The 27,555-nt window shown below is 46.8% G+C and overlaps 1 protein-coding gene across 2 annotated transcripts in view; it reads right to left on the reverse strand.

Annotated features, from left to right (window-relative positions):
• Positions 1–25,865, reverse strand: part of NIPSNAP2 (nipsnap homolog 2) — a 38,756-nt gene extending 12,891 nt beyond the window's left edge. The window contains exons 1-7 of one of the 2 annotated variants that reach the window (XM_064375604.1): positions 25,816–25,865; positions 12,738–12,877; positions 12,607–12,652; positions 9,156–9,250; positions 8,452–8,522; positions 6,916–7,056; positions 5,545–5,576 (exon numbers count right to left, since the gene is read on the reverse strand). In XM_064375604.1, coding sequence (XP_064231674.1) covers positions 5,545–5,576; positions 6,916–7,056; positions 8,452–8,522; positions 9,156–9,250; positions 12,607–12,652; positions 12,738–12,877; positions 25,816–25,850 — 560 coding nt within the window. In that variant the 5' untranslated portion in view covers positions 25,851–25,865. Of the gene's footprint in view, positions 1–5,544; positions 5,577–6,915; positions 7,057–8,451; positions 8,523–9,155; positions 9,251–12,606; positions 12,653–12,737; positions 12,878–25,349; positions 25,467–25,815 lie in introns of those variants that run through there. The other variant, XM_064375603.1, reaches the window with a different exon arrangement.
• Positions 25,866–27,555: the final 1,690 nt, after the last annotated feature.

Below are 27,555 nucleotides of genomic sequence, written 5' to 3' on the forward strand. Positions count from 1 at the left end.
AACAATCTCACCATCACAGAACCCTACACGTCACCAGTGTTTTTCTTCCCATTTCCTGTCCCAGGAACTGACTTCAGCTAATCAATGGCCAATAGCTTATTCCTGCATCCCTCTTAGTCATTGAGGCTTTTTTTTTTTTTTTTTTTGAGACAGGTCTTGCTCTGTTGCCCAGGTTGGAGTGTAGTGGCATGATCATGGCTCACTGCAGCCTCAACCTCCTGGGCTCAGGTGATCTTCCTGTTCAGCCTTCTGTGACTACAGGCATGCACCGCCGCACCTGGCTAATTTTCCATTTTTTGTAGCGATGAGGTTTCATTATGTTGCCAAGGCTGGTCTTGAACTCCTGGGCTCAAAGGACCTTCCCACCTTGGCCACCCAGTATTGAGATTAAAGGCGTAAGCCATAGCACCCAGCCTACTGAGGATTTACATGTCTTCTCTGTCTTTTCTCTTAATAGCCAGGATATCCCAAAACAGTGTTGTATCATAATGGTGAAAGCTGGTATTTTGTTACAATTGTATCAGTGTGCTTCTTGTGTTTCACCATTCAGTTTAAGGTAGCTGCTGGGAGGACAAGAACAGCTTTATGATTTAAATCAGGGATGGTAAACTGGCCCTCTGGCTAAACCGCACCGTCCTGTTGATGGGCATTTGGGTTCTTTCTATCTGTTGGCTATTATAAAACATGCTTCTAGCTTTCTAATTTGCACTATTTAGCCTTTGATGACCCAAGAAGTAAAGATTTTCACTTACACACATAAATATCCATGTGGATGGTATCTTTTGGATAGACACCCAGGAGTGGAACTGCTGGGTCACATGTATATTTTTTGTTTGTTTGTTTGAGATGGAGTCTTGCTCTGTTGCCCAGGCTGGAGTGCAGAGGCACGATCTCCGCTCACTGCAACCTCCACCTCCTGGGTTCAAGCGATTCTCGTGCTTCAGACTCCTGGGTAGCTAGGATTGCAGGTGCCCACTCCCACACCTGGCTAAGTTTTTGATATATATATGTATTTTTAGTACAGACAGGGTCTTGCCATGTTGGCCTGGCTGGTCTCAAATTCCTGACCTCAGGTGATCCTGAGTGTTGGGATTACAGGCGTGAGTCACTGCATCTGGCCTCCATGTAATTTCATGTTTCCTATTGTGAGGGACTACGAGACTGTTTTCCAAAGTGGCTGCACCATTTTACATTCCCATCGGCAATACAGGAAGAGTCCACTTCCTCCTCACCTCACCAACACGTTATTATCCATCTCTTTTTAGTCACAGCCCTCCCAGGCCAGGAACTGGTATCTCGTTGCAGTTTCACTTTGCATTTCCATGACTAAGGATGCTGGGTCCCTTTTCATAAGCTTATGAGGCATTCATGTATTTTCTTCGGTGAAATGCCTATTCAAATCCTTTGCTGGTTAAAAAGAAGTTTTACAATTTATTTTATTAATTTTTTATTTAATTTTTAAAATTTTATTTTATTTTAATTTATAATTATTTAATTTTTGTTTTGAGACAGGGTCTGTATGTGCAGTGGCATGATCTCAGCTCACTGCAACCTCTGCCTTCCAGGTTCAAGTAGTTCTTGTGCCTCAGACTCCCGAGTAGCCGAGATTACAGGCATGTGCCACCACACCTGGTTAATTTTTTTTTTTTTTTTGAGATGGAGTCTCGCTCTGTTGCCAGGCTGGAGTGCAGTGGCACGATCTTGGGTCACTGCAACCTCCACCTCCCGGATTGAAGCGATTCTCCTGCCTCAGTCTCCTGAGCAGCTGAGACCACAGGCGCCTGCCACCATGCCCAGCTAATGTTTGTATTTTTAGTAGACACACAGTTTCAGCATGTTGGCCAGGATGATCTAGATCTCTTGACCTTGTAATCGGCCCACCTCAGCCTCCCAAAGTGCTGGGATGACAGGCATGAGCCACCGCGCCTGGCCTAAAAATTTTTTAAATGTATTTTTTATTTTGGTAAAAAACACCTAAAATTGAATTTACCATCTTACCCATTTTTATGTTTACAGTTCAGTAGTGTCAAGTATATTTATGCTGTTGTGCCCCAGATCTCCAAAACATTTTCATTTTGTAAAACTGAAACCCTATATTCATTAAATTCAAACTCTGTATTCTCTTCTCTGCCCAGCCCCTGACAACCATTTTTCCACTTCTGTTTCTTTTTTTTTTTTTTTTTTAGACAATCTCTCCATCACTAGGCTGGAGCACGTGGCACAATCTCGGCTCACTGCAACCTCCGCTTCCTGGGTTCAAGCGATTGTCCTGCCTCAGCCTCCCAAGTAGCTGGGATTACAGGCATGCACCACCACACCCAGCTAATTCTTAAATTTTTAGTAGAGATGGGGTTTGGCCATGTTGGCCAGGCTGGTCTCAAATTCCTGAGCTCAGGTGATCCACCCACCTTAGCCTTCCAAAGTGCTGGGATTACAGGTGTGCCCCACAATACCCAGCCCACAATTTCTTTATCCATATATCTATTGATGGATGTGTGGGTTGCTTCTACCTCTTGGCTACCACAAATAAAGCTATGATAAACATGGCTACGCAAATATCTTTGAGATGTGCTTTGAATTCTTTTGGATATATACCCAGAAGTGGAACTGGTAACTCACACTGAATTCCATTTTCAATGTATGTATCTAGTCATTTCTGAGACAGTTTCGCTCGTTACCCAGGCTGAAGTGCAATGGTGTGATCTTGGCTCACTGCAACCTCTGCCTACCAGGTTCAAGTGATTCTCCTGCCTCAGCCTCCCAAGTAGCTGGGATTACAGGCATGCACCACCACGCCCAGCTAACTTTTTATTTTTAGTAGACAACAGGGTTTATCCAAGTTGGTCAGGCTGGACTCGAACTCCTGACCTCAGGCGATTGATCCGTCTTGGCCTCCAAAAGTGCTGGGATTACAATTACAGGTGTGAGCCACCGCACCCAGCCTATTTATGTATTAATTAATTTATTTTTGTGAGACAAGGTCTCACTCTATCCCATAGGTGGGAGTATAGTGGCATGATCATGATACACTGCAGTCTCCATCTCCCCAGGCTCCAGCCATCCTGCCACCTCAGCCTCCTGAGTAGCTGAGACTACAGGCACGTGCCAAAACCAAGCCTGGCTAGTTTTTTTTGTTTGTTTTTTTTTTGTAGAGACAGGGTTTTGCCATGTTGCCCAGGCTGGTCACCAACTCCCAGGATCAAGGGATCCTCCCGCCTTGGCCTCCTAAAATCCTGGGATTACAGGTATAAGCTGCCATGCCTGGCTCCTATCATTTAAAGTTCTTTACCCATTTTTCCATTGAGTTATCTGTATTCTTATTATTGAGTTGTAAGAATTCTTTGTATATTCTGAATTCAATTTGCTTATCAGATAATACGATTTGCAAATATTTTATTCCAGTATATGAATTGTCTTTTTAATTAAAAAACATTTTTTTTAGCATCACTGAGAGTAAGGTATTATTTTTGGTTTCAAGACAGTCTTGCCGTCACCCAGGCTGTAGTGCAATGGGGTGATCTCGGCTCACTACAAACTCTGTCTCTCAGGTTCAAGTGATTCTCCTGCCTCAGCCTCCTCAGGAGCTGGAACTACAGGCACATAGCACCCCAACAGACTAATTTTTGTATTTTTAGTAGAGATAGGGTTTCACCATGTTGTCCAGGCTGGTCTCAAACTCCTGACCTCAGGCGATCTTTCCACCTTGGCCTCCCAAAGTGCTGGGATTACAGGTGTGGGCCACCGTGCTCGGACTAATTTTTTATTTTTTGAGACAGGGTCTTATTCTGCCACCCAGGCTGGAGAGTAGTGGCACCATCATGGCTCACTGCAGCCTTGACCTTTCAGGTTCAGGCGATCCTCCCACCTCTCAGCCACTCGAGAGCTAGGACTACAAGTACATTCCACCATGCCTGGTTAATTTTTGTATTTTTTTTGTAGAGTTGGGGTTTTGTCATGTTGCCCAGGCTGGGAAAGTCTCAGACGTCTGGGTTCAAGGAATCCTCCTGCCTCAGCCTCCCAAAAGTGCTTGAATTACAGGCATGAGTCATGCCTGGCCTTTATTTTTAATTTGTTTTATTTGAGACAGAGTCTCGCTGTGTCATCTAGGCTGAAGCGCAGTGGCGTGATCTTGGCTCACTGCAACCTCTGCCTCCTAGGTTCAAGCAATTCTTCTGCCTTAGCCTCCCAAGTAGCTAGGATTACAGGCATGCACCACCAAACTCAGCTAATTTTTATATTTTTAGTAGAGACAGGGTTTTGCCATGTGTGCCAGGCTAGTCTGGAACTCCTGACCTCAGGTGATTCACCCACATTAGCCTCCCAAAGTGCTGGGATTACAGGCGTGAGCCACCGCGTCCAGACTATTTTTATTTATTATTTTTGAGACAGTCTTGCACTGTCACCCAGGCTGTAGTGCAGTGGCGCGATCTTGGCTCACTGCAATCTCTGCCTCCTGGGTTCAAGCAATTCTCCTGCCTCAGCCTCCCGAATAGCTGGGACTACAGGCATGCAACACCAGGCCCAGCTAATTTTTTTTTGTATTTTTAGTAGAGACAGGGTTTCACCATGTTGGCCAGGATGGTATCGATCTACTGACCTTGTGATCCTCCTGCCTTGGCCTCCCAAAGTGCTGGAATAACAGGCATAAGCCACCACACCCAGCCAACTAATTTTATTTTTGAGACAGTGTCTCACTCTGTTGCCCAGGCTGGAATGTAGTGGTGTGATCTTGGCTCACTGCAACCTCTGTCTTCTGGGCTTAAGCAAGTCTCCAACTCAGCTTCACAAATAGCTGGGACCTCAGACATGTCACATCACGGCTCGCTAGTTTATTTATTTATTTTGGTAGAGATAGGGGTCTTGCTATGTTGCCCAGACTGGTCTTGAACTCCTGGGCTCAAGTGATTCCCCTGCCTTGGCCTCTCAAAGCGCTGGGATTAGAGGCATGAGCCACACTGCACCTGGCCAGTCTTTCCCATTTCTAAAGCCTACTGGGACTGATAGGGATTCTGTTGAATCTACAGATCAACTTGTAGAAAAATTGGTATTTTTCTATTCAAACTAGCAGGAAAAAAAAGAAGAAACTATTATTGATGTGCTCTGTATATGTGACAAAAGTAATGTTTCAGAAAAGATGATATCCAAGAAGTATGTAAACTAACCTTCTGCAATATTGGTGTTTCCTTAAAAAAAAAAAAAGGTGCTTATCTTTTAAAAATATACACAGTACTGAACTATTTATGAATGAAACAGAATGTTACCTGGGATTTAATTCCAAACAACCTGGGTTGAAGGAGTTAAACCTAAACGAGATTGGCCACGTGTTATTATTGAAGCAAAGGGATGGATGTGGCCGGGGTGCCTCATTATTCGCTCCAGTTTGGTATGTTTGAAAAATCTCATAAGAAGAACATCAAACAAAACATTAGTCTAGTGTCAAGCCACGGTAGTATCCTCAGGTTTTTTTTTCCCTAGAATTAACACTATGGCCTAAACTAATCTATCAACAAGACTTAAAAACTCACCGTTCAGTAATATACTCACCAGTAATTGCCCCATTCAATCATGGTTCCTGGCTGAAAACAGATTTGGATTTGGTTTGTTAGTTCTTCTGTGAGAAAATACAGAAACAGCAAACAGCAGCATAAAAAAAATTACGTGACAAAACTAACTTTGAAAAGTTTCTTTTTTTTTTTTTTTTGAGACGGAGTTTCGCTCTTGTTACCCAGGCTGGAGTGCAATGGCGCGATCTCAGCTCACCGCAACCTCCGCCTCCTGGGTTCAAGCAATTCTCCTGCCTCAGCCTCCTGAGTAGCTGGGACTACAGGCGCGTGCCACCATGCCCAGCTAATTTTTGTATTTTTAGTAGAGACAGGTTTCACCTTGCTGACCAGAACGGTCTCGATCTCTTGACCTCGTGATCCACCCGCCTCGGCCTCCCAAAGTGCTGGGATTATAGGTGTGAGCCACCACGCCCAGCCTTTTTTTTTTTTTTTTTTGAGACAAAGTCTCGCTCTGTTGCCCAGGCTGGAGTGCAGTGGCTCAATCTCAGCTACTGTAACCTCTGCTTCTTGAGTTCAATTGATTCACCTGCCTCAGCTTCCCGAGTAGCTGGTATTACAGGCGGCTGCTACCACGTCTGGCTAAGTTTTTGTATTTTTAGTAGAGACAGAGTTTCACCATGTTGGCAAGGCTAGTCTCAAACTCCTGGCCTCAAGTGATCCACCCATCTTGGCCTCCCAAAGTGCTGGGATTATAGGAGTGAGCCATTGCACCCAGCCAAAACTTTATTTTTTTAATTAATAGAGACAGGGTCTCACTATGTTGTTCAGGCTGGTAAACTTCCAGGCTCAAGCAATCCTTTAATCTTGGCCTCCCAAAGTGTTGGGATTACAGGCGTTAGCCACTGCACTTGGCCTGTATCCCTTTAATGATGCTGCTACGTGGGGCTTTCTTTCTAGTCTTCAGCAGGAAAATGTCTAGAAAGTGTTATAAAATATTATTGCCCTTTATTCTTATCACACTGTATAATTTTTCAACAGTTACAATATTTATTAGCTGCTCTCGTTTAAGCACAATAGATGGTACATATTGTACTTCGTCCTGCACTTTAGGTCTTTCTTCTTAAAAACAGAAATGCTGTTTGGAAAAATATCAAATAATAAGCATTACGTGTAAGGCCACAAAACGCAAAAGAGCTTAGCCTGGTGACACTGTGAGACCCAGTCTTAAAATATACATACATATTTATATATATATATGTGTGTGCGTGTGTGTGTGTGTGTATATATATATATATATAGAATGCTAAACGCACATCACAGAATGTACACACAAGTTCTGTTGTCAGCCTTACAAAGTGCTTGTGCTTATTCACAGAGCAGCAAAAGGAATAACTCATATTTCTGTACTTACTCGGAGTTGGTAAGACCTGAGTTCATATATATTAGGTCCTGATCGTGGGACAGGTTCATTCCAGAAACTGAACTCCAATAGGAGCTGATTCTTCCTAGAGAGAAGCATGTCACTTCTTGCCTTACGGAATTCCAAAAAGTCCTTTGAGTAAAAAAAATGTGTCATGAAATCTTCTAATACTTACATATAAGCCCATTTCGGTAACATTTATGTTCCTACAGAATACTGTAATAATCAACAGGTCCCAGTTGGCCTGAGACAGACCCAGTTTACATCTGTTGAGCTGGTGTAATCATTAATAGCATTCCTTTTCAGTCTCGAAAGTGTCCAGGTTTAGATGACAAATTACGTAGTGATCCTAATTATTTAGATGGCAATGTAAACCAATTTAATTTTCTTTATTTTTAGATTCTTCTAAGTGTTTGATGGCATATCAATAGAAGTGGCATGCAGACTACAAAACAGCAGATAATTCAAAAGCTATTTATATTTGTCTGGAAATCTATACAAAAGATTTTCTTTCCTAATGATGTGTAGCTGTTAAATTTCTCCCTACTGCTGAGCACCTGCTAGTGAAGAGAGGGTGGAAAGCAAAGTCAGCCCAAGATAAAGTATATGTGTTTGGAAGACAGTTCCTGAAGTAGACAGATTTAGGTCATCCAGGGCTAACTGTGTCTACCATGCTGATTGATACTCCAGTCACCAATTTTTTTTTTTTTTTGAGACAGTCTCACTCTGTTGCCCAGGCTGGAGTACAGTGGTATGATCTTGGCTCACTGCAACCTCTGTCTCTCAGGTTCAAGTGATTCTCATGCCTCAGCCTCCCACATAGCTGGGATTACAGGTGTGCACCAACACGCCTGGCTAATTTTTGCATTTTTAGTAGAGATGAGGTTTCACCATGTTGGCCAGGCTGATCTCAAACTCCTGGCCTCAACTGATATGTCTGCCTTGACCTCCCAAAGTGCTGGGATTATAGGCGTGAGCCACTACGCCCGGCCCAGTCATCAGTTTCAAGGTACCACCTTATCAGTTTCAAAGTACAATTGACTTTTTTTGAGATGGAGTCTTACTCTTTTGCCAGGCTGGCGTGCAGTGGCACGATCTCAGCTCACTGCAACCTCTGCTTCCCAGGTTCAAGCTATTCCCCTACGTCAGCCTCCTGAGTGGCTGGGACTACAGGCACACACCACCATGCCCAGCTAATTTTTTATATTTTAGCAGAGACAGGGTTTCACCATCGCCAGGATGGTCTAAATCTCCTGACCTCGTGATCCACTCGCCTCGGCCTCCCAAAGTCCTGGGATTACAGGTGTGAGCCACAGCGCCCAGCCTACAATTGACTTTTACAGTAAGAACTATTATTTTAATAGTATTACAACTGTTTATGTTTAAATACAACTTCAGGAGTCCAAACAATAAAATCTGTGACAAAAATGAAGTTTATTAACAAAAACTGAAGACAGAAAAGTCATTTAATTCTGTACTAATATCTATGTATCATTAGTCTAAGTAAACATTTTTCAAAATCATTACCTTATTTTCTCTGAGTTTATTCATGACTTCTGTGAGGGCTGGATAGCCTCCTTCATACCTCCAGAGGTGGACTGAAATGCATTTTAAAAAATAATATACATTTAGAATTTCATGATATTACTACTTGAAAATGTTCTAGATAGGTATAATGTTATCACAACACAAAAATGGAGACGGGGTGTGGTGGCTTGAGTCTGTAATCCCAGCACTGTGGGAGGCTGACGCAGGAGGATCACTTGAGGTCAGGAGTTCCAGACCAGACTGGCCAACATGGTGAAACCCCATCTCTACTAAAAATACAAAAATTAGCTGGGTGTGGTGGTGGGCGCCTGTAATCCCAGCTACTTGGGAGGCCGAGGCAGGAGAATCGCTGGAACCCGGGAGGCAGAGGTTGCAGTGAGCCGAGATACCACGCACTCCAGCCTGGGTGACACGGCGAGACTCCGTCTCAAAAAACAAAACAACTGTAACGCACCATGTGTTGGCCTATGAGTTACATCATAAAGTTTCAATAATAGATTCAAACATTAAAAACTATTTTAAAACTTTTTTTTTGCATGAATTGTTGAAGAAACTACTTTAATCATAAAATTAGACTGAGACTTGGAAAGCTTTGATAAGAACAAGCATTAAATTAGAAAATTACTAAAGTGTTACGTAAGGCTTAAGGAAACGGTGTTTATTCCAAAGACTTCGCTTCCTACCAGCTTGGTCCTGCTCGCCATACCACGTGTTCCAAGTCCCCACCAAAGTACAAGGGTAGTGTTTATCTTCGTGAATCTTTGGCAACACCTCTTGACTTAAAGAGAAGAAACAGCAACACTAATTAAACAATCAGTAAAATTTGACCAGGTGGACAGCACCTGATCAGTAACAGGAGAAAGACTACCTACTAGTGTTCTAACAACCAACCTTAGAACATCCTCATGACAAAACGACATGTGGAATTAACCTTCTGGATGAATTCTGTTGAACTCCAACACCCTGCTGTTCAGAAGCTCAGGTTTCTGATACCCCAACTATCTAGAAGAGCTGTTGAACCAGTATAAAGATGGTACAGAGAAACCCAAGGTTCCAGGATTTCAGGAGTCTACTATTTTCCATTTGAGGGAAAAAAAATACCACCAAAAAATGTTCTGTTGGTTCCAAAGACAGGAAGAATGAGAGACAAGGGAATAGAAGAAAAGAACACAGAAGAAATAAGGAAGATGGAAAGGGAAGAAAGTCATGTTCAAGACAGAGGCAGACAACACAAGCAACAGCAGCAGGCAGAGGAAACAGGAGCGGAGAACAAGCTGGCCATCAGGAAGGAGGAAGAACACAGAGCTGGAACACAACACAGTCTGGAAGCGACCCCAACCTCCAACAGTCCCCAAGGGCATCAACGTGGCAGAAGAATCAAAATTAAAGATACAACATGAAGCATAAATTACGTTCTACTCAATTCAACGGGTGGAGGGGATGGGAGGAGTGTCACGTAGTCTTGTACCAAACACACCAAGCAATTCATTCCCGCTCATTGTGCAGGGACAGGGGCAAAGCCATGACAGGTCATGGCAGTGTATGAATTTAACAGGGGTGTCAGAGTGCAGCTTGGTTCCATGGAAGCCTTCCTATGGTCTAGAATCTAACGTACAGGGAAAGGCAAAGGGAAAAGTGCAACTGTTTTATACCAAGAGAAAAGCTAAAGCCTGCACACTTTTCGAATAGAAAAATGATGATGAAAAAGTATCACACAGATTCAACAGTGGATGCAAAAGGGGATCAAGGGCAAGAAATGGAACCTGTTCACATTACTTGCTGACGCTGAGTGATACTTAGCTAGTGATTACCACCAGATGCTGGGGCTACAGGAGCGGGGTATTTAAGTACCATGCGCTAACCAATTGTGCCACTGGAGCTCCGTAGGACCGGGGATGTCTACATGATGAACAGAGAAAAGTTCCAAACGGCCCACGTTTAACTAACTGAAAACCCATACACCTTTATGACCCAGTATAGTGACCACATCCTATGTACTTTAGGAAGAGTAGCATTTACCTTTTAAATTCAGATCTGATAACAAATGTATCTGATGTGTAACTCATAAACGTTCAGAGTAACATGGGATGCGTGAGAACCGAGGACGGAGAAAGAGGAATTATGCTAGGAAAATGTCAGTCAAATGTTTCCTTTTGGTCGCATGACATGAGCAGGAATAAACGACCCTGCATTGGAGGCAGCCCAGGAAGGAAGCCCAGTACCCATGACCCAGGTGGGATCCAGAGAGGGGCCTGGAGACAGGGCCTAGGTTCTTCACCAACACAAAGTCACACATGGATTTGTAGCCACTCCTTCTTGCTGGGGACCCCAAACCTGCTCTGGGGAGCCCTGGCCTTACCTGAATGGAGGTTGTAAGGCAGGCAGTACTTGTACCCAGAACTGGATGGGTTGGGCAGAATCCCATTATTAGGACCCCTAAAAACCAGGCAGGAGTTAAGTCTTTATGTTCTGGAAACAGGGAGCTGCTGAAAGTTTCAGAGAAAAGAAAAAACGTGATGAAAAAAGAAAACAGAACTCAAGCAGATCAATCTGACAAACTTTGGAGTCATGTATCACAGGGCAGGGAGGAGACACAGGTATATCTGGAGACCGAAAGGTAGTCAGTAAAAAGGATACTTGGGAATGGGGCTCAAGAGGCTTGGAGAGCGAGATACAGAAGGAAACAAGAATGCAAATACATGTCTGATGAAGAACGCATGGCTCTAGGTGAGAGACTCGTCACAGAGAACTAAGGAACGGGCTGAGTAAAATAAGGTGAGCTGCACAGACACAGAAGTTGGAAGAGCAAGGTGATTCTACATGCCGAGTTTGAAGTGAGAACACGACATCAAATAGAAATATGAACAGACAGTCAGAAATCTGAGACAGGAGATGAAGTGACACGACAGGACAGAAAAGGTAATCCAGGAAAACATCCGTATAGGGGAAAATTCCATCTTATGAGAAAAGACTTAGAAATAAACATCTGCTTTGTTTTAGGGCATTTTTAAATAAAGAGAAATGTGCTGAAATGAGCAAGAAATTCAATGCTAGTATTACATTTCATGAACTATCTTCAAAAATAAAACATAATAAAAGATTTTTCTTCTAAAACGTATGCTGATTATAGGGACAAAATTGTTTGCTTTCTTTTTTTTTTTTTTTTTTTTTTTGAGGCGGAGTTTCGCTCTTGTTACCCAGGCAGGAGTGCAATGGCGCGATCTCGGCTCACTGCAACCTCCGCCTCCTGGGTTCAGGCAATTCTCCTGCCTCAGCCTCCTGAGTAGCTGGGATTACAGGCACGCGCCACCATGCCCAGCTAATTTTTTGTATTAGTAGAGACGGGGTTTCACCATGTTGACCAGGATGGTCTCGATCTCTTGACCTTGTGATCCACCCGCCTCGGCCTCCCAAAGTGCTGGGATTACAGGCTTGAGCCACCGTGCCCGGCCTGCTTTCTTATCAAAGTAGTAGATATTAAAGGTTAAAAAAAAAAAAAAACATTTTCTTAACATTTGCTCACAATGGATCATTAAAATACCATCTCTTTTGAGAGCCAATAAGCTTAGCTCTCCCTTTTGTCTTAAAGTTTACAAATTCTGTAAGAGGGCTTGGATCTCAAATCTTAGGAGAATCAGTGGAAGGGACTTGGGTCCTGGAGAACAGAGGAGTTGGGAAGAAATGGCAGTTATGTTCAAATATATACAGGACTCTCACGGGGCAGTTTCACTTAGGGGAATCAATAAAGGATTCAGAGATGTTAATTCTTATTCCTAGCAATCAGAGCTGTCCAGAGACGGAACTTACTTCACGACAGGCAGTCAGGAAGGTCTGCCGAAAGGACTCCAGCATTGGATAAGCAGATGGGTTAGACAGCCTTGCAAAGTTCCTCCAAACCTGAGTCTGGTGACATTCTAAAGTCTGACAGCCTATGCGATGATTTAGCTGTGTGACTGCCTAAAATCAAAATGCCTTTGGCAATCCTAGGTAAAGCTCAGTTTAAGAGCCTCTGAACATTCAGGTTCAAAGGACAGGGATGAAAGATCTCTCTCTATGCTACCAAGTGTTAGTGGAATTAACTAACAAATAACGTCATTCTTTTTCCCCAAGTAAAGGATAGTTTGGTATACACACCAAATTTTGTTGTATGCTTCTAGGCATTCCGGTTTAACATTGTGAACTGAAACAAAAGAAAATTCAACGATAAACTTAGGAACAAACGGGAAAAGAAAGTCAACTATGAAGATAGCAAACCTGTCACTCACACTGTAATTTGTAGAGACTGCTTGTTTCCTTTTTGGCTAGGAGATTGGAGTGAGCATCTTTTCTTGGATCAACTTTCCGGACAAATAAGGATTTAAGCCAGCTGTCTTCTCGAGATCTGCTGCTGGAGGATGTCCATGTCCTATGGAATAACAATGCCAACTTTATTAACACATAATTTACTAATTTTCATCTTATAATTAAATTTCTACCATGAATGCTGTCAGAAAGTGAGGACAAATTTGACTGAAGTCACAAACTATACTTTACTCATGAATTTTTTCATTTTTTTGAGATTGGGTCTTGCCCCGTCACCCAGGCTGAAGTGTGGTGGTGCGATAGCTCACTGTGGCCTCAAATTCCTGGGATCAAGTGATCCTCCCACCTCAGCCTCCTGAGAAGCTGGGACTAGAGACATGCGTCATCTTGTGTGGTTAATTTTTTAAAAACTTTTTTGTAGGGGTGGGGCCTTGCTATGTTGCCCAAGCTGGTCTCAACTCCTGGCCTCAAGCAATGCTCCCACTTCAACCTCTCAAAGTGCTGGGATTACAGGTGTAAGACACTGCGACCAGCCCTACTCACAAATTTCTATGTGCATGTTTAATACCGATACACCAACTAACAGGAATACAAGTTTGTCGACCTCCCTAGAGGGCAGCGTGGCATCATCCATATCAGAGTGGAAATCGTGTACGACTGTGGCCCAATGACACTTGTGACTGTGTGCTATAGCCACAGCTACATTCAGCCAAAGCTGAACACACGTCAACATTCGCTGCTGTCTTGTTTCCAGCTCTTTCCTGGCACAGGCCATTTCAATAGCCATTCACACAGACTGGTCAAAAGAATCAGGAAATATTCCAGTCAGAAAACATGCACCCAATAAAACAATGAGGTACATTTACATATACTGATGTGCTGACATTTCCAAGACAAATTACGTAAAAAACCAGGCACAGAACAGCACTATATATACACCTGCAAAGTGAGCTGTTAAAGAGGGATTACTTTCTTTTCTTTTTTTTTTTTTTTTTTTTTTTTTTTGAGATGGAGTTTCGCTCGTTACCCAGGCTGGAGTGCAATGGGGCGATCTCGGCTCACCGCAACCTCCGCCTCCTGGGTTCAGGCAATTCTCCTGCCTCAGCCTCCTGAGTAGCTGGGATTACAGGCAGGCACCACCATGCCCAGCTAATTTTTTGTATTTTTAGTAGAGACGGGGTTTCACCATGTTGGCCAGGCTGGTCTTGAACTCCTGACCTCAGGTCATCCACCCACCTCGGCCTCCCAAAGTGCTGGGATTACAGGCATGAGCCACCACGCCTGGCCAAGAGTGATTACTTTCATGAAGGTGCAGAGGATTAAAAAAAAAAAAAAAAAAACAGTGATTACATCTGGGGAACATGACGGGGCCTGGGGTCAGAGTAAAGATTTTTTTCTTTTCTGTATAACCTTCTGGACTGTCTGAACAAATTCTACACCTACACACACACACACACACACACACACACACACACACACTTGAACAACTTCTACACCTACACACACACACACATTTGAGATAGAGTCTCACTTTGTCGCCCAGGCTAGAGTGCAGTGGCATAATCTCGGCTCCCTGCAACCTCTACCTCCCAGGTTCAAGTGATTCTCCTCCTGCCTCAGCCTCCTGAGTAGTTGGGAGTACCGGCGCATGCCACCATGCCCGGCTAATTTTTATATTTTTAGTAGACGTGGGTTTTCATCATGTTGGCCAGCCTGGTCTTGAACTCCTGACCTCAGGTGATCCACCCGCCTCAGCATCCCAAAGTGCTGGGGTTATAGGTGGGAGCCACCGCACCCAGCCAATTCCCATGTTTATTTTACATTTTAAGTTCATTAAACAGAAATTGTGTCTACAATTTTTCTGTTAAATAAATTGTAAAAGCTTAGGAATAACAATTATGAACAATTAAAAAAGGATACAATAAAAGTTTCTAAAAATATTGACTAGAAAGTTTCATTAAAATAAGAAATACAAGGCAATGACTAACAGTTTTAAGTATACCTTTCCAGAAATACAGAGGTAAACAAATATTATGTATATTTACAGATAGGTAACATTTTCACTAATAAAGAATGCCTTTGAAACAGAAATCTCACTACTATAAAAACAAAAAAATAAAATTAAAAAAAAAAACAGAATTAAACAAAAGAAACAGAAATCTCCCCAGCTGAGCATTTATTTCATATTTCAGTAATACCAAAGTCAGCCTGGGAAGCATAGCAAAACCCAGTCTCTATTAAAAAAAAAAAAGTAGCTGGGCATGGTGGCTCATGCCTGTGGTCCTAGCTGCTTAGGAGCCTGAGGCAGGAGGATCACTGGAGCCTGAAAGTTCAATGGTGCAGTGAGCTATGATCATGCACTGCACTCTAGCCTGGGCAACAGAGCAAGGCCTGCCTCTAAAACAAACAAATAATGCCAAAGGGATTCCCCTTAGGGTGGGTACAATGAGGTAAGGGACATGAAAATGCTTTGTAATCTAAAAATGCAGAGCAGGGGGTGAGACTAAAACAATCAACAGCGCACACACGAGAACCTCTGAGTGGCATTTCCTTATGAACTTGGGTAGCAACCATCTTGACAAATGAAAAACAAGCTGGCCCAGTATTACCTCCAACCGTCACACTGAAATCTCTGAGTGCCAGGTGACTAAAGTTGACTAATATGCCCAGCCCGTCTAGTCATTCCAGTTGCAGCTATGCCAATGGCTGCCAGAGTGGAAGATCTGGCTTGGGTTCTTAACTGACAGTGACAAGCGCCAAGATGTCAGGGGGCACTTTCCAGAGGGTAAGGAAGGACGCGCTATACAAAACACTAGACTTAAAATGGAGTCAGCATTCTATGCTGGGCTCTATGGATACAAAGATGAACCAGACACCAAGCCTGTTCAGTCTCACAGAAAAAAACCTACTGGTAAACAGCCAGAGTGGCCACGGACACTGTCAACTTACACATATGCTGGGGAGCTCAAGTGAACCCACCATCAGCTTGGCCTGGGAGGCACAGGAGGGACTCCAATAGGGACATTCTGGCTCTGTTTTGGAGGGCAAGCAAGACAGGTGGACAAGGCAGGTGCTAATTCCAGTCAAAGGCAACAACATGTACAGGGACATGGTGTCATGACACTGAATGGTGTATTTCTGGAATGGCAAGTTGTTTAGCAAGGCAGAAGGGCGTGCAGGAGAATGGCAAGGTACAACCAGAGGGCTAGGCGAGGGCGACTTTATCCTATGCAGAGTGCGATGCTGGCAAGTTTTCAAAAAAGATCTAAGTGTTGGCCGGGTACAGTGGCTCATGCCTGTAATCCGAGCACTTTGGCAGGCTAATGCGGGCAGATCATCTGAGGTCAGGAGTTCGAGACCAGCCTGGGCAACATGGCGAAATCCTGTATCTACTAAAAAATTTTTAAAAAATTGTCCAGGTATGGTGTTGGGTGCCTGTAGTCCCAGCTACTCCAGGGGTTGAGGCAGGAAAATCACTTGAACCAGGAAGGTGAAGGCTGCAGTGAGCTAAGATTACTTCACTGCATTCCAGCCCAGGTGAGACAGCCAGACTCTGTCTAGGAAAAAAAAAAATATCTAAGTGTCAAAAGCAGCCTGGCAGGGGCATCATGCATGGCTGCAGCAACAAAAGCCAGAAGCATGCTTCTCGGGCATCCTGGCTGTCCAGCCCAGCAGCGCCAGGTATGTAGAAGGTACTCAATAAATACTCACTGGATGGTGTGGGGTTAAGATGGCACTGGGGATGAAGAGAAAGGAGTGCATTCAAAAGAAGCTCTTGGGTGCTGATCAGGTGGGGAAGAGGAAACTGAAGAAGGGAAAGGACTGAACTCTGAGGCCACAGGATGAGGCAGCAGGAGTGCAGTGTGCTTCATGCATCTGAGGACTGTTATTTACTGACTGGGCACTGCACCAGCCAGCCACTGGGCCAGGCTGACAATGCACAGACGAACCTGGCCCTGACCTCGTGGGAGCTCAGTGTGCCGGGGAGGGCAGACCAACACAATCACAACCCAAACAGAGACAAGCTCTTCAATGGTGACACAAAGTAGTGGCTGTTGTGGCTAGGGTGGGGGCAGCCTGGGGACCAGCTCTAAAGAAGTACTTGTTGAGTGGAAGACTGGAAAGAAGAGGAGCAGATGGTCAGGGGGACACCCATGGAAGAAAGGAGATTCTAAGCAGAACCAGTAACCGCCGAAGACACGAGTGTGCAAACAGCACAGGGTTCGGAAGCACGGGCCAGGGGAGAGGAGGCTGGCAGACCAGTGCCAAGCAGAGTCCTGCCTTAAAGCAGCGACTCCTTGACTTCCCTACCTACCACCCCATTCTCTCCAGCCCCCGCACCGTACCCCCGTCTTCTACACTGCTGCTGCAGAGACCTGTTCCCACACCTTTCATTTCGAGAAACTTCAAACCCAGAGGAGTTAAAACACGACAATGAAGACTTTTCTGCATCTAGATTTTAAAAACGAACATTTTACCATGAAAAATTTTCCTCTCTATATGTACATTTGCTTTTATTTATTTATTTTTTTCTGAGACAGGGCTGTGTTCTGTTGCGTCAGCTGCAGTACAGTGGCACGATCTCAGCTCACGGCAACCTCGGCCTCCTGGGCTCAAGCAATTATCTTGCTTCAGTAACCCATGGAGCTGGGACTACAGGCATGCGCCATCATGCCCAGCTAATTTTGTATTTTTAGTAGAGACAGGATCTCACCATGTTGACCAGGCCGGTCTTGAACTTCTGGCCTCATGTGATCCATCTGCCTTGGCCTCCCAAAGTACTGGGATTACAAGCATAAGCCACTGCACCTGGCCCTATATTTGCTTTTTAATTTCTTCTTCTTCTTCTCCTTTTTTTGAGACGGAGTCTCATTCAATCGCCAGCCTAAAGGGCAGTGGTGCAATCTCGGCTCACTGCAACTTCTGCCTCCCGGGTTCAAACGATTCTCCTGCCTCAGCCTCCTGAGTAGCTGGGACTATAGGTGCATGCCACCATGCCCAGCTAATTTTTGTATTTTTGGTGGAGATGGGGTTTCACCATGTTGGCCAGGACGGTCTCGATCTCCTGACCTCATGATCCACTGCTTCAGCCTCCCAAAGTGCTGGGATTACAGGTGTGAGCCACTGCACCTGGCCTTAAGAATTCTTTAGATGTGTGGCTGGGCACAGTAGCTCACACCTATAATCCCAGCACTTTCAGAGGTAGAGAGTAGGAGGACTGCTTGAGGCAGGAGTTCAAGACTAGTCTGGGCAACATAGCAAGACCCTCCTCTCTACAAAAAATTTAAAAATTAGCGGGCAGCCGGGTGCGGTGATTCATCCCTGTAATACCAGCACTTTGGGAGGCTGAGGTGGATGGATCACTTGAGGTCAGGGGCCTTGAGATTAGCCCGGGCAACGTGGCGAAATACTGTCTCTACCAAAAATACAAAAATTAGCCAGGCATGGTGGTGCATGCCTGTAGTCCCAGCTGCTCGGGAGGCTGAGGCAGGAGAATTGCTTGAACTCAGGAGGTGGAGGTTGCAGTGAGCCAAGACCACGCCACTACACTCCAGCCTGGGCGACAGAGTGAGACTCCACCTCAAAAAAATAAATAAATAAGAAAATAAAAATTAGCTGGGCTGGTGGTGTGGGCCTGTAGTCCCAGCTACTTGGGAGGCTGAGGGAGGAGGATCCCTTAAGCCCAGTAAGCCAAGGCTGCAGTGAGCCAAGGCTGCAGTGAGCCATGGTAATGCCATTACACTCAAGCCAGGGCAACAGAGCAAGATCATATCTATAAGGAGAAAAAAAGAATTCTTTAGTTGTCCCATCCACTGACAGGTTCGAGCCCATACTCTTCGTATGAATCCAGACAAGCGGTGCTGAGGGTTGAGCTAGGGCAGTGGCAGTGGAGAGGGTGGATTCAAAGCATACTAGAGGCAGAACTGACACACTTGGTAAATGATAGATGGGGGAAAAGAAGAGGGCTGAGCTTGGGGAAAACTGTCTGGTTTCTGTCCTGGGCCACCACATGGAAGAGGTTTCATTACTGGAGAACGAGAACCCAAGAAAAGCAGGCCTCGTGGAAGGAAGAGGAGTTAACATCCTGGGTACAGCGGCATTTCGAGCACCTGTGGGACACTTGTGCAATGTCCAGGAAGCGGCTGGGAATTCCTAACTTGCTGATGAGCAGCGCTAAGGGACATGTGCTGGCTGATATACATACAGGGATGAGGCTCCCAGGAGGACTTCCTTCTTCCTTTCTGAAACCGATCCAGCAAGGTCACCCACAACACCCCCGTTGGCAAATCCTGTCTTCTTCTGTCATTTTACCTAACCCTCTGGCAGCAGATGGCACTCCCTCCCTCCTCCTGGCCGCTGTCACATAACAATGACCTTGCCAGTTCCCCTCCTACACATCCAGCCTGTACAGGCTGCACGTCCCAGGGCTTGTTTCGCAGCCCTCTTCTCTCTCCACACTCTATCTCACGCAATCTCATACATTCTTACAGTTTTTCTTTTCTTTTTTGGAGACAGGGTCTGGCTCTGTCACCCAGGCTGGAATGCAGTGGTATGATCCTGGCTCAATGCAACCTCTGCCTCCCAGGTTCAAGCTATACTTCCACCTCAGCCTCCCAAGTAGCTGGGACTACAGGTGCGTGCCACCGCGCCGGGCTAATTTTTATATTTTTTGGAGAGACATGTTTTGCCGTGTTGCCCAGGATGGTCTGTAACTCCTGAGCTCAAGCGATCATCCCACCTTAGCCTCCCAAAGTGCTGGGATTACGGCCTGAGCCACTGTGCCCAGCTTCCTATGGTTTAAAAAAAAGTTTCATTATAAAAATTTTTATTTATGTGCTTATTTGTTATTAGGGACGGAGTTCCGCTATGTTGCCCAGGCTGGTCTCAAACTTCTGGGCTCAAGCAATAATACTCCTGCCTCAGCCTTCCAAAGCGCTGGGATTACAAGTGTGAGTCACCACACCCAGCCTTTATGATGAAAGATTTAAGTCAAATACGAAACAGTTTAATGCAATCCATGTGTCTATTAACATTTAGCATTCCTATATACTGACAACTCCCAAATGTTACCTGTAGCCCAGACACCTCCTTTGAGGAGTCACACGGCTAAACGTGTACTTGCTTTTCCACTTGACTAGCACACAGCCTTCTCAAACTTTACCAGGTCCTAAACTGCTCTGAATTCTTCCTCCCCAGCTCTCCTGAGTTACTGGTAAGCTCTTGGGTGGCCCTGGGTGCCTTATTCACTGATGTCTCTCAAGAGTCAGCAGTACCTGGCATGTGGTAAGCACTCGTATGTTTGCAGAACAAACAACTCTCAGCAAACTCTCAACTCTCAGTGCCAGCATCCACTTAGCTGGCTGCCACCCTTAATTCTGCCCCTCTCCCAAGTCAGAGTGATTTTTAAAAAAAATGATCAGGCCGGGTGTGGTGGCTCACAACTGTAATCCCAGAACTTTAGGAGGGCGCAGCAGGTGGATCACCTGAGGTCAGAAGTTCGAGACCAGTCTGACCAACATGGTGAAAGCTGCTCGCTACAAAAATACAAAAATTAGCTGGGCATCGTGCTGCATGCCTGTAATCCCAGCTACTCGGGAGGCTGAGGCAGGAGAATCAACTTGAACCCCGGAGGCAGAAGTTTCAGTGCGCCAAGATCGCACTATTGCACTCCAGCCTGGGCAATAAGAGCGAAACTCCGTCTCAAAAAAAAAAAAAGAGATCAGGCTGGGCATGGTGACTCATGACTGTAAACCAAGCACTTTGGGAGGCCAAGACAGGTGGATCACTTGAGGCCAGGAGTTCAAGTCCAGCCTGGCCAATGTGGTAAAACCCTGTCTGTGGGTAACACCTCCCACGGGCACCATGGAAGGAGAACTATCCAGACCCCAGGCACAATTAGTGCCTGAAGAATATCTTAGTTTATAGTGTTATTACTCAGCTATTTCCTTTATATAATCCTTTATATATAATCATATATTAGTTTATAGAATTAGTGCCTGAAGTATAACTTACTGCTTACATATAATCTAGCTTATATAATCATATTTAGTACTTATATCTAGCATACTTAGTTCTATATAATCTTTCTATATAATCATATAGGTATTGTAGTCAGAGCTGTACCGACACATTTAGTGCTGATTTATAGAATCCTTCCATATAACCATATAGTAGTTTGTAGTAGCAGGAATGCCTAGAGCAGTCACAGAACAGAAGCAGTACATGGGAAAACAGCCAGACCAGGACGAGAATCAAAGACCCAGGTGGTGGCATCCCTGCCTGAAAGGGCACACGCTGTATGGCAGGCTTGGAGTAAAAGCCTCTCCTCCTGATAAAGGAGTTGTAGTACCCTTGCATCCAGTTCCTGTGGAAAGTAGGACTCAGGCCTGAGATCCTGGAAGTAACCGAGGGAGAAGAACCCCTCTGGTGTGACCAGTCACGGCGGCTGTACATCCTGTCTTTTCTCGCTTCTGTGCTAGCTCAAATCATCCTCCCATAAATTTCTTAAGAGAAGAGCACAAGTCTGTCAGTTCCCACTGCATTGGCTTACAGTATCCTTCTGTTAGAAATCCTTTGAAGTCTCCAGCCCCCAGATAAGAAGTGTTTCGCACAACACCTGCTGCACACAGCCCACCTCCTTGCCTCGGTGAGCTAATGTGGGTGGACCCCTTTTCTGTACACGACCCTCTACTACTGCACACGGCACGGCCCCATCCCCTACTGCGCATGGTCCACCTCTCTGCCCAGGTGACATAATGGGGTGGCCCCCTCGCTTGTGACTCACATGATTATGTATGCCCTATTACTAAGCCTATAGATGATGACCTCACTCACGACCCTGCCCCCTGCTTGTACCTAATAAATACAGACGCTTCATGGCATTTGGGGCTCTCGCCAATCTCCCCTCACAGGTGGCATGGCCCCTGGAGTCCAGCTGCTCTTCACCAGTTCTTCAGTGTCCTGTCTCTACTTCTCGGATCCTGCACCTCAGCACAGCATAAGGGACACCCCACGACCCTGCGGGGCCCTACAGCCCTACACCTGCCTATACAAAAAACACAAAAAATTAGCTGCACACGGTGATACGTGTCTGTAGTCCCAGCTAGCTATTCAGGAGGCTGAGGCACGAGAATTACTTGAATCTGGGAGGCAGAGGTTGCAGTGAGCCAAGATCACAGCACTGCACTGCAGCCTGGGTGGCACAGTGAGACCCTGTCTCAAAAACACAAAAAGATCAGCTCGATCATGTCACACTACAGCTTATACCTTTAAATGTCTTCCATGGCTCTTAGAATAAAGTCCAAGCTCTCTTGGCCGGCCTGCGAGGCCTGGAGTTATAGGACCCTGTTCCCGCCACCTCTCCTCTAGCTGCTCCTCCCTTCCCTCTTGCACTCCAGCCTACTAGACCAGTCTCGGTCTTGGGTTTCCAGTACACCTGGCCTCTTCCCACTCAAGGCTTTTTCACATACTGACCCTTCAGGTCTCAGCTTAATACCTTCTTCTTTGAGATGCCTTCCATGAACGCATGTGGTGGCTGCCTGATTTTCTCAGCCCCTATGTCAACCTGTGAGTCTGTGTTCTGACCGCTGTCGTGGCTCCCTGGGGACAGTGACCATGGCTATTATGCCCAATCCCACATGGCTTCAGCCATATCATACACACTAATATCTGGTAGGACTTGTAGATGAACTAAGTCTACCTAGGTTGAGTCCTAGACAATGTCTGTAGTTCAGAAGAAGCCGAGAACCAGTTATCAAAAGGTACAGGAGGACCTAAGAGAGTAACCAACCACCACAGGTCAGATGGAGGCGGACTCCAAGGTCTACGCATCCGGCCGCAGGGGGAGATGGGGTACTGGGCATACTCAGGTCCAACGCTCACGGTGACTAGCTTTGTGACCCTGGGCATGTTAGGCTAACATGTTGGGTATACAACTTCAATGTCATCTCTTTTGGAAAGAAAAAAAATACAAATATCATGGGTTCATATTGCCTGTGTGAAAAAAAATGACTTGTGGCCAGGCATGGTGGCTCACGCCTATAATCCCAGCACTTTGGGAGGCTGAGGTGGGTGGAGCACCTGAGGCAAGGAGTTAGAGACCATCCTGGCCAACGTCGTGAAACCCCATCGCTACAAAAATACAAAAAAAAAAAAAAAAAATTAGCGGGCACCTGTAATCCTAGCTACTTGGGAAGCTGAGGCAGGAGAATCGCTTGAACCCGGGAGGCGGAGGCTGCAGTGAGCAGAGATCACCCCACTGCACTCCAGCCTGGGTGACAGAGTGAGATTCCATCTCAAATTAAAAAAGAAAAAATAAGACAAGCCATAGATGCTCAGTAACAATAAAAATAAAAGGATGTTGATTTGTTAATCAATTTGGAGACACAAATATCGAATTAAAATAATTTAAACATCCAAGTCAAGCATCAGTGTTACGAAAGGGCCTTCCTTGCAGCCTGACAAACTTGAGTTCAAATACCTTGCCTAGGCCAGGCCTGATGGCTCACACCTGTAATCCCAGCACTCTGAAAGGCCGAGACAGGAGGATCATTTGAGCCCATCTCAGACCAGCCTGGGCAACATGGTGAAACCTGTCTGTACAAAAAAATTAAAAAATTAGCTGGACATGGTGGTGTGTGACTGTAGTCCCAGCTACTCAGGAAGCTGAGGTGGGAGATCACCTGAGTCTGGGAAGTCAAGACTGAAGTGAGCCATGTTTGCGTCACTGCACACCACCTTGGGGGACAGAGCAAGACCTTGTCTCAAAAACAAAAACCTTTTCTAGGCTCAGTGGGGAGGCTCACACCTGTAATCCCAGCACTCTGGGAGGCAGAGGCAGGCAAATCACCTGAGGTTGGGAGTTCAAGACCAGCCTGACCAACATGGAGAAACTCTGTCACTACTGAAATTACAAGATTAGCCAGGCGTGGTGACACATGCCTGTAATCCTAGCTACTGGGGAGGCTGAGGCAGGAGAATTGCTTGAACCTGGGAAATGGAGGTTTGGTGACCCAAGATCGCACCATTGCACTCCAAGATCGAGACTCCATCTCAAAAAAAAAAACAAAAAAAAACCTACAACCACCACCAAAAGACCGTTTTCTAGTTATGTATCTCTTTCCCTTATCTCTAAAATGCAGATGCTGCTACTTATTCTTCAAACTACTACTGAGATTAAATTAAATAAGCCATGTTATGGCCAGGCATGGTTACTCACACATCTGTAATGTCAGCACTTTGGGAGGCTGAGGCGGGAGAGTCACCTGTGTCAGGAGTTCGAGACCAGCCTGGCCAATATGGTGAAACCCCGTCCCTACTAAAAATAAAAAAATTGGCTGCGTGTGTTGGTGAGCACATGTAGTAGTCTAGAGGCTACAAGAATCGCTTGAACTTGGGAACCAGAGGCTGCAGTGAGCGGAGATGGTGTTACTGCACTTCAACGGGAGCGAAAGTGAGACTGAGTCTCAAAATACAAAAATAAAAATAAACCATGTTATTGAAAGCTCCCTGGCCTATGGAGAGTTTAATACACAGTTCCTTTTGTAATTTTTTTTTGAGACGGAAGTTTCTCTCTTGTCGCCCAGGCTGGAGTGCAATGGCGCAGTCTTGGCTCACGGCAACCTGCGCCTTCCCGGGTCAAGCGATTCTCCTGCCTCAGGCTCTGAGTAGCTGGGATCACAGGCATGCGCCACCACGTCCAGCTAATTTTTTATTTTTAGTAGAGACGGGGTTTCTCCATGTTGACCAGGCTGGTCTCTAACTCCCAACCTCAGGCAATCCGCCCCCTCGGCCTCCCAAAGTGCTGAGATTACAGATGTGAGCTCCTTTGGTAATTTAAACTACCCAAAGCAATGATAGGTTTTGCTGTCTGGATGTGGAAAATAACACATGGAAATGTCAAGATGATGAATCTGGACAAACAATCCACTGAAGTTAGAAAAACAAAAGTTTAAACAAGAGCCCCGCGGCTGAACACTTGGTGCTGATAACGCTAAGTACTTTTAGATCCACGGCCGGCTTTAAATTCCAAGTCAAAGACGTGAATGCTTTGACCTCCTCCCAGAGCCGACTTCCCCACCCTCCGCGGAGGGCTGCCCGGGAGGATCCGTTACGCGTCGTCTTATTTCCCACTCACAGCACCTCAGAGGCCGGGGTCGCCAACGCCCTCTGCAGACGCGGCCACCCAGGCTTGGAGCAGCCTCTGGTGGGGACCCAGCAGGCGGCGTCCCGGGCCTGCGGCCTCAGGCGCGCGCGGTCCCCGCCCCCGGCCCCGGGTCGCGCCGGTCAGGGCCCCGCAGGCCGGGCTGGCGCCGCGGGGAGGATGCGGCCTCCGCCCCAAGCCTCGGGCGCCTTCCCGGGCGAGGGCGGAGTCGCAGCGCGGCCCGTCCCCGCCGTGACCTTGAGCCCGAGGGCGCCCCCACCCCGCCCCCGCTCCGTCCCCCGCCGTCCCGAAGCCGGGCGGCCCCCTGCGGTGGGAACGGGGCCGGGACGGAGATCCGCGACGGGGAACCCCGCGCCCTCCGCCCCGCGGCGGCCCCTCCCCGGCCGCTCCCGGAAAGGGCGGTGCTGCTCACCGGAGCCCCGGCGGGAGGCTGCAGGGGGCCGCCCGCCGCAGGAGACCGCTGGCCCAGGCCGCTCCGCCGGCGCGCAGCACCCGCACCGCCATCTTGCTCGGCTCCCCGGCTCCCACCGCCTGGGCGCCGCCGCTGACGCCGCCGCCGCGCGACCCCTCCCCCGGCCGGGCCGGACGCGGCCGCTGCAGTGCAGGGCACGGCCGCCAGGGGGAACAGGGCGCGGCCGCGGGGGTTGGCGGGGTCCAGGCACCCAGGCCCAGCAGCTGCCCGAGGGCGCAAAGCCCGAGCGCGGCCACTTCCAGCGAGAGGAGCTCGGTGCCCAGGAGCGCGGGTGCAGAAGGACGAAGGCATAGCTTCAGCGAGCAAGGAAAGCTCCACAAGGATCGAGTAACACTGTCGCTAGGGGAATCCAGGGCCTGGGCGGGGCAGTGGCAGCGGGGTTCCCCCCACCCGACCCCGCCAATACCTTGTAAATTTTGCAGTATGTGAATATATTGCCATTTCTAAAAACGCCGCAACGCTTTAACAGATGTATTCTGCTGCTGGACGCAATGGCTCATGCCTATCATCCCAGCATTTTGGGAGGCTGAGGCCAGAGAATCTTTTGAGACCAGGAGTTCGAGACCAACCTAGCGAGCCCCGACTCTGCAAATAATTTTATAATTAGCCAGGCATGGAGGAGCGCGCCTGTGGTGTCAGCCACACTGGAGACTGAGGTGGAAGGATCGCTTGAGTCCAGGAAGTGGAGGCTGCATTGAGCTATGATCTTGCCACTGCACTCCAACCTAGGCAACACAGCGACATCCTGTCTCAAATAAAATAAAATAAAGAGAAAGAACTGTGAAAGTCTTTTTTTTTCTGCGCCCCCCCCCCCCCCCCGAACTGTGAAGGTCTTGGGACGGCATAGTTCCCATTCATTTCAGCACCGGTGGTCACTGGCTATGGGGAATCCTTGGTACCCACCCTCAAGCCGTCCAGTTCTAGTGGGGACAGAATGTGCAATGATGATTGGACCGAGTGTGACAAGTGTCAAAATGGACAGGCTCTCGAGACGCAAAAGAGGCACAGAAAAAAGCATGTAATCGAGGGTGGCTGTGAATTGGAGTATACATGGGGAAAAAGGTCCCCAAGGAGCTGGCAGGACAGCTCAGTCCTAGAGGAAGAAGGGAGGCCATCCCTGGCTCAAGAAATAAGCAAAGGCGTGGGTCTGGCAGGCTGGTGCTGTAGAGGGAAAAATGCATCCTCCAGGAAGATAAGCCACAAATGTAGCTGGGTGCGCTGGTTCACGCCTGTAATCCCAGCACTTTGGGAGGCCAAGGCGGGTGGATCACCTGCAGTCAGGAGTTTGATACCAGTCTGGCCAACATGGTGAAACCCTGTCTCTATAAAAATACAGAAATTAGCCAGGCGTGATGGTGGGTGCCTATATAATCCCAGTGACTCGGGAGGCTGAGGTGGGAGAATCGGTTGAACCTGGGAGGTGGAGGTTGCAGTGAGCCGAGATCGAACTATTGCACTCCAGCCTGAGCAACGAGCGAGACTCTGTCTCAAAAAAAAAAAAAAAAAAAAAAGCCATAAACGTAACCATGAAAACTGCAACCAAGACAAGGGCAGCAGGAAGGGAGCCGGACCCTGGGGGTGGGGGAGAACCCGGGAGGAGTAGGGGCTCCAGCGGCCAAAGGGAGCATTTCCAGGCTAGTATGGGGCTGCAGAGGCGGAGAGGAAAGTGCCCTCAGGACTGGGCTGCTTGGAGGTCATAAGGTGGGCAGGAACTGGGAGGTTCCCTGAAGCTGGTAATCTTGGGAGCCAAGGCAGCATCAGGGCTCAAGGGGTGCGGTTTTCTGACTGGGGTAGAATTTGAACACGTTATTATGGCAAGGAGTCTCAAAAAAAAAAAAAGTCTCACTTTCACTGTTCTTCGTGCCTGTACGTCCACTCTTTATGTCTGGACGGGTGAGTGTTTCTCACAACCCAGAGAGAGGCAGAAGTGAGCTCTCTCCACGGTATCAAGGACCCGGCCCAGCCCTGCAGAGCAGGAGGCGGGGCCTCTTCGAGGCCGGATGAGCTCCTGTGACTGTCACACACGTCTCCGCTTCCTCAGCTCTGTTTCATGAGACACGTGCTTTGAAATCTATTCTGAAATACAGACTGTAGCTAGACGCTGCTTTGCTGGCCCTGCTTTGGTGTTTTGTATTAGCCTGCTTCT

Source organism: Aotus nancymaae, unplaced genomic scaffold (assembly GCF_030222135.1).
Source record: "Aotus nancymaae isolate 86718 unplaced genomic scaffold, 86718_ANA_hifiasm-v0.15.2.pri h1tg000012l, whole genome shotgun sequence".
NCBI classification, from domain to species: domain Eukaryota; kingdom Metazoa; phylum Chordata; class Mammalia; order Primates; family Aotidae; genus Aotus; species Aotus nancymaae.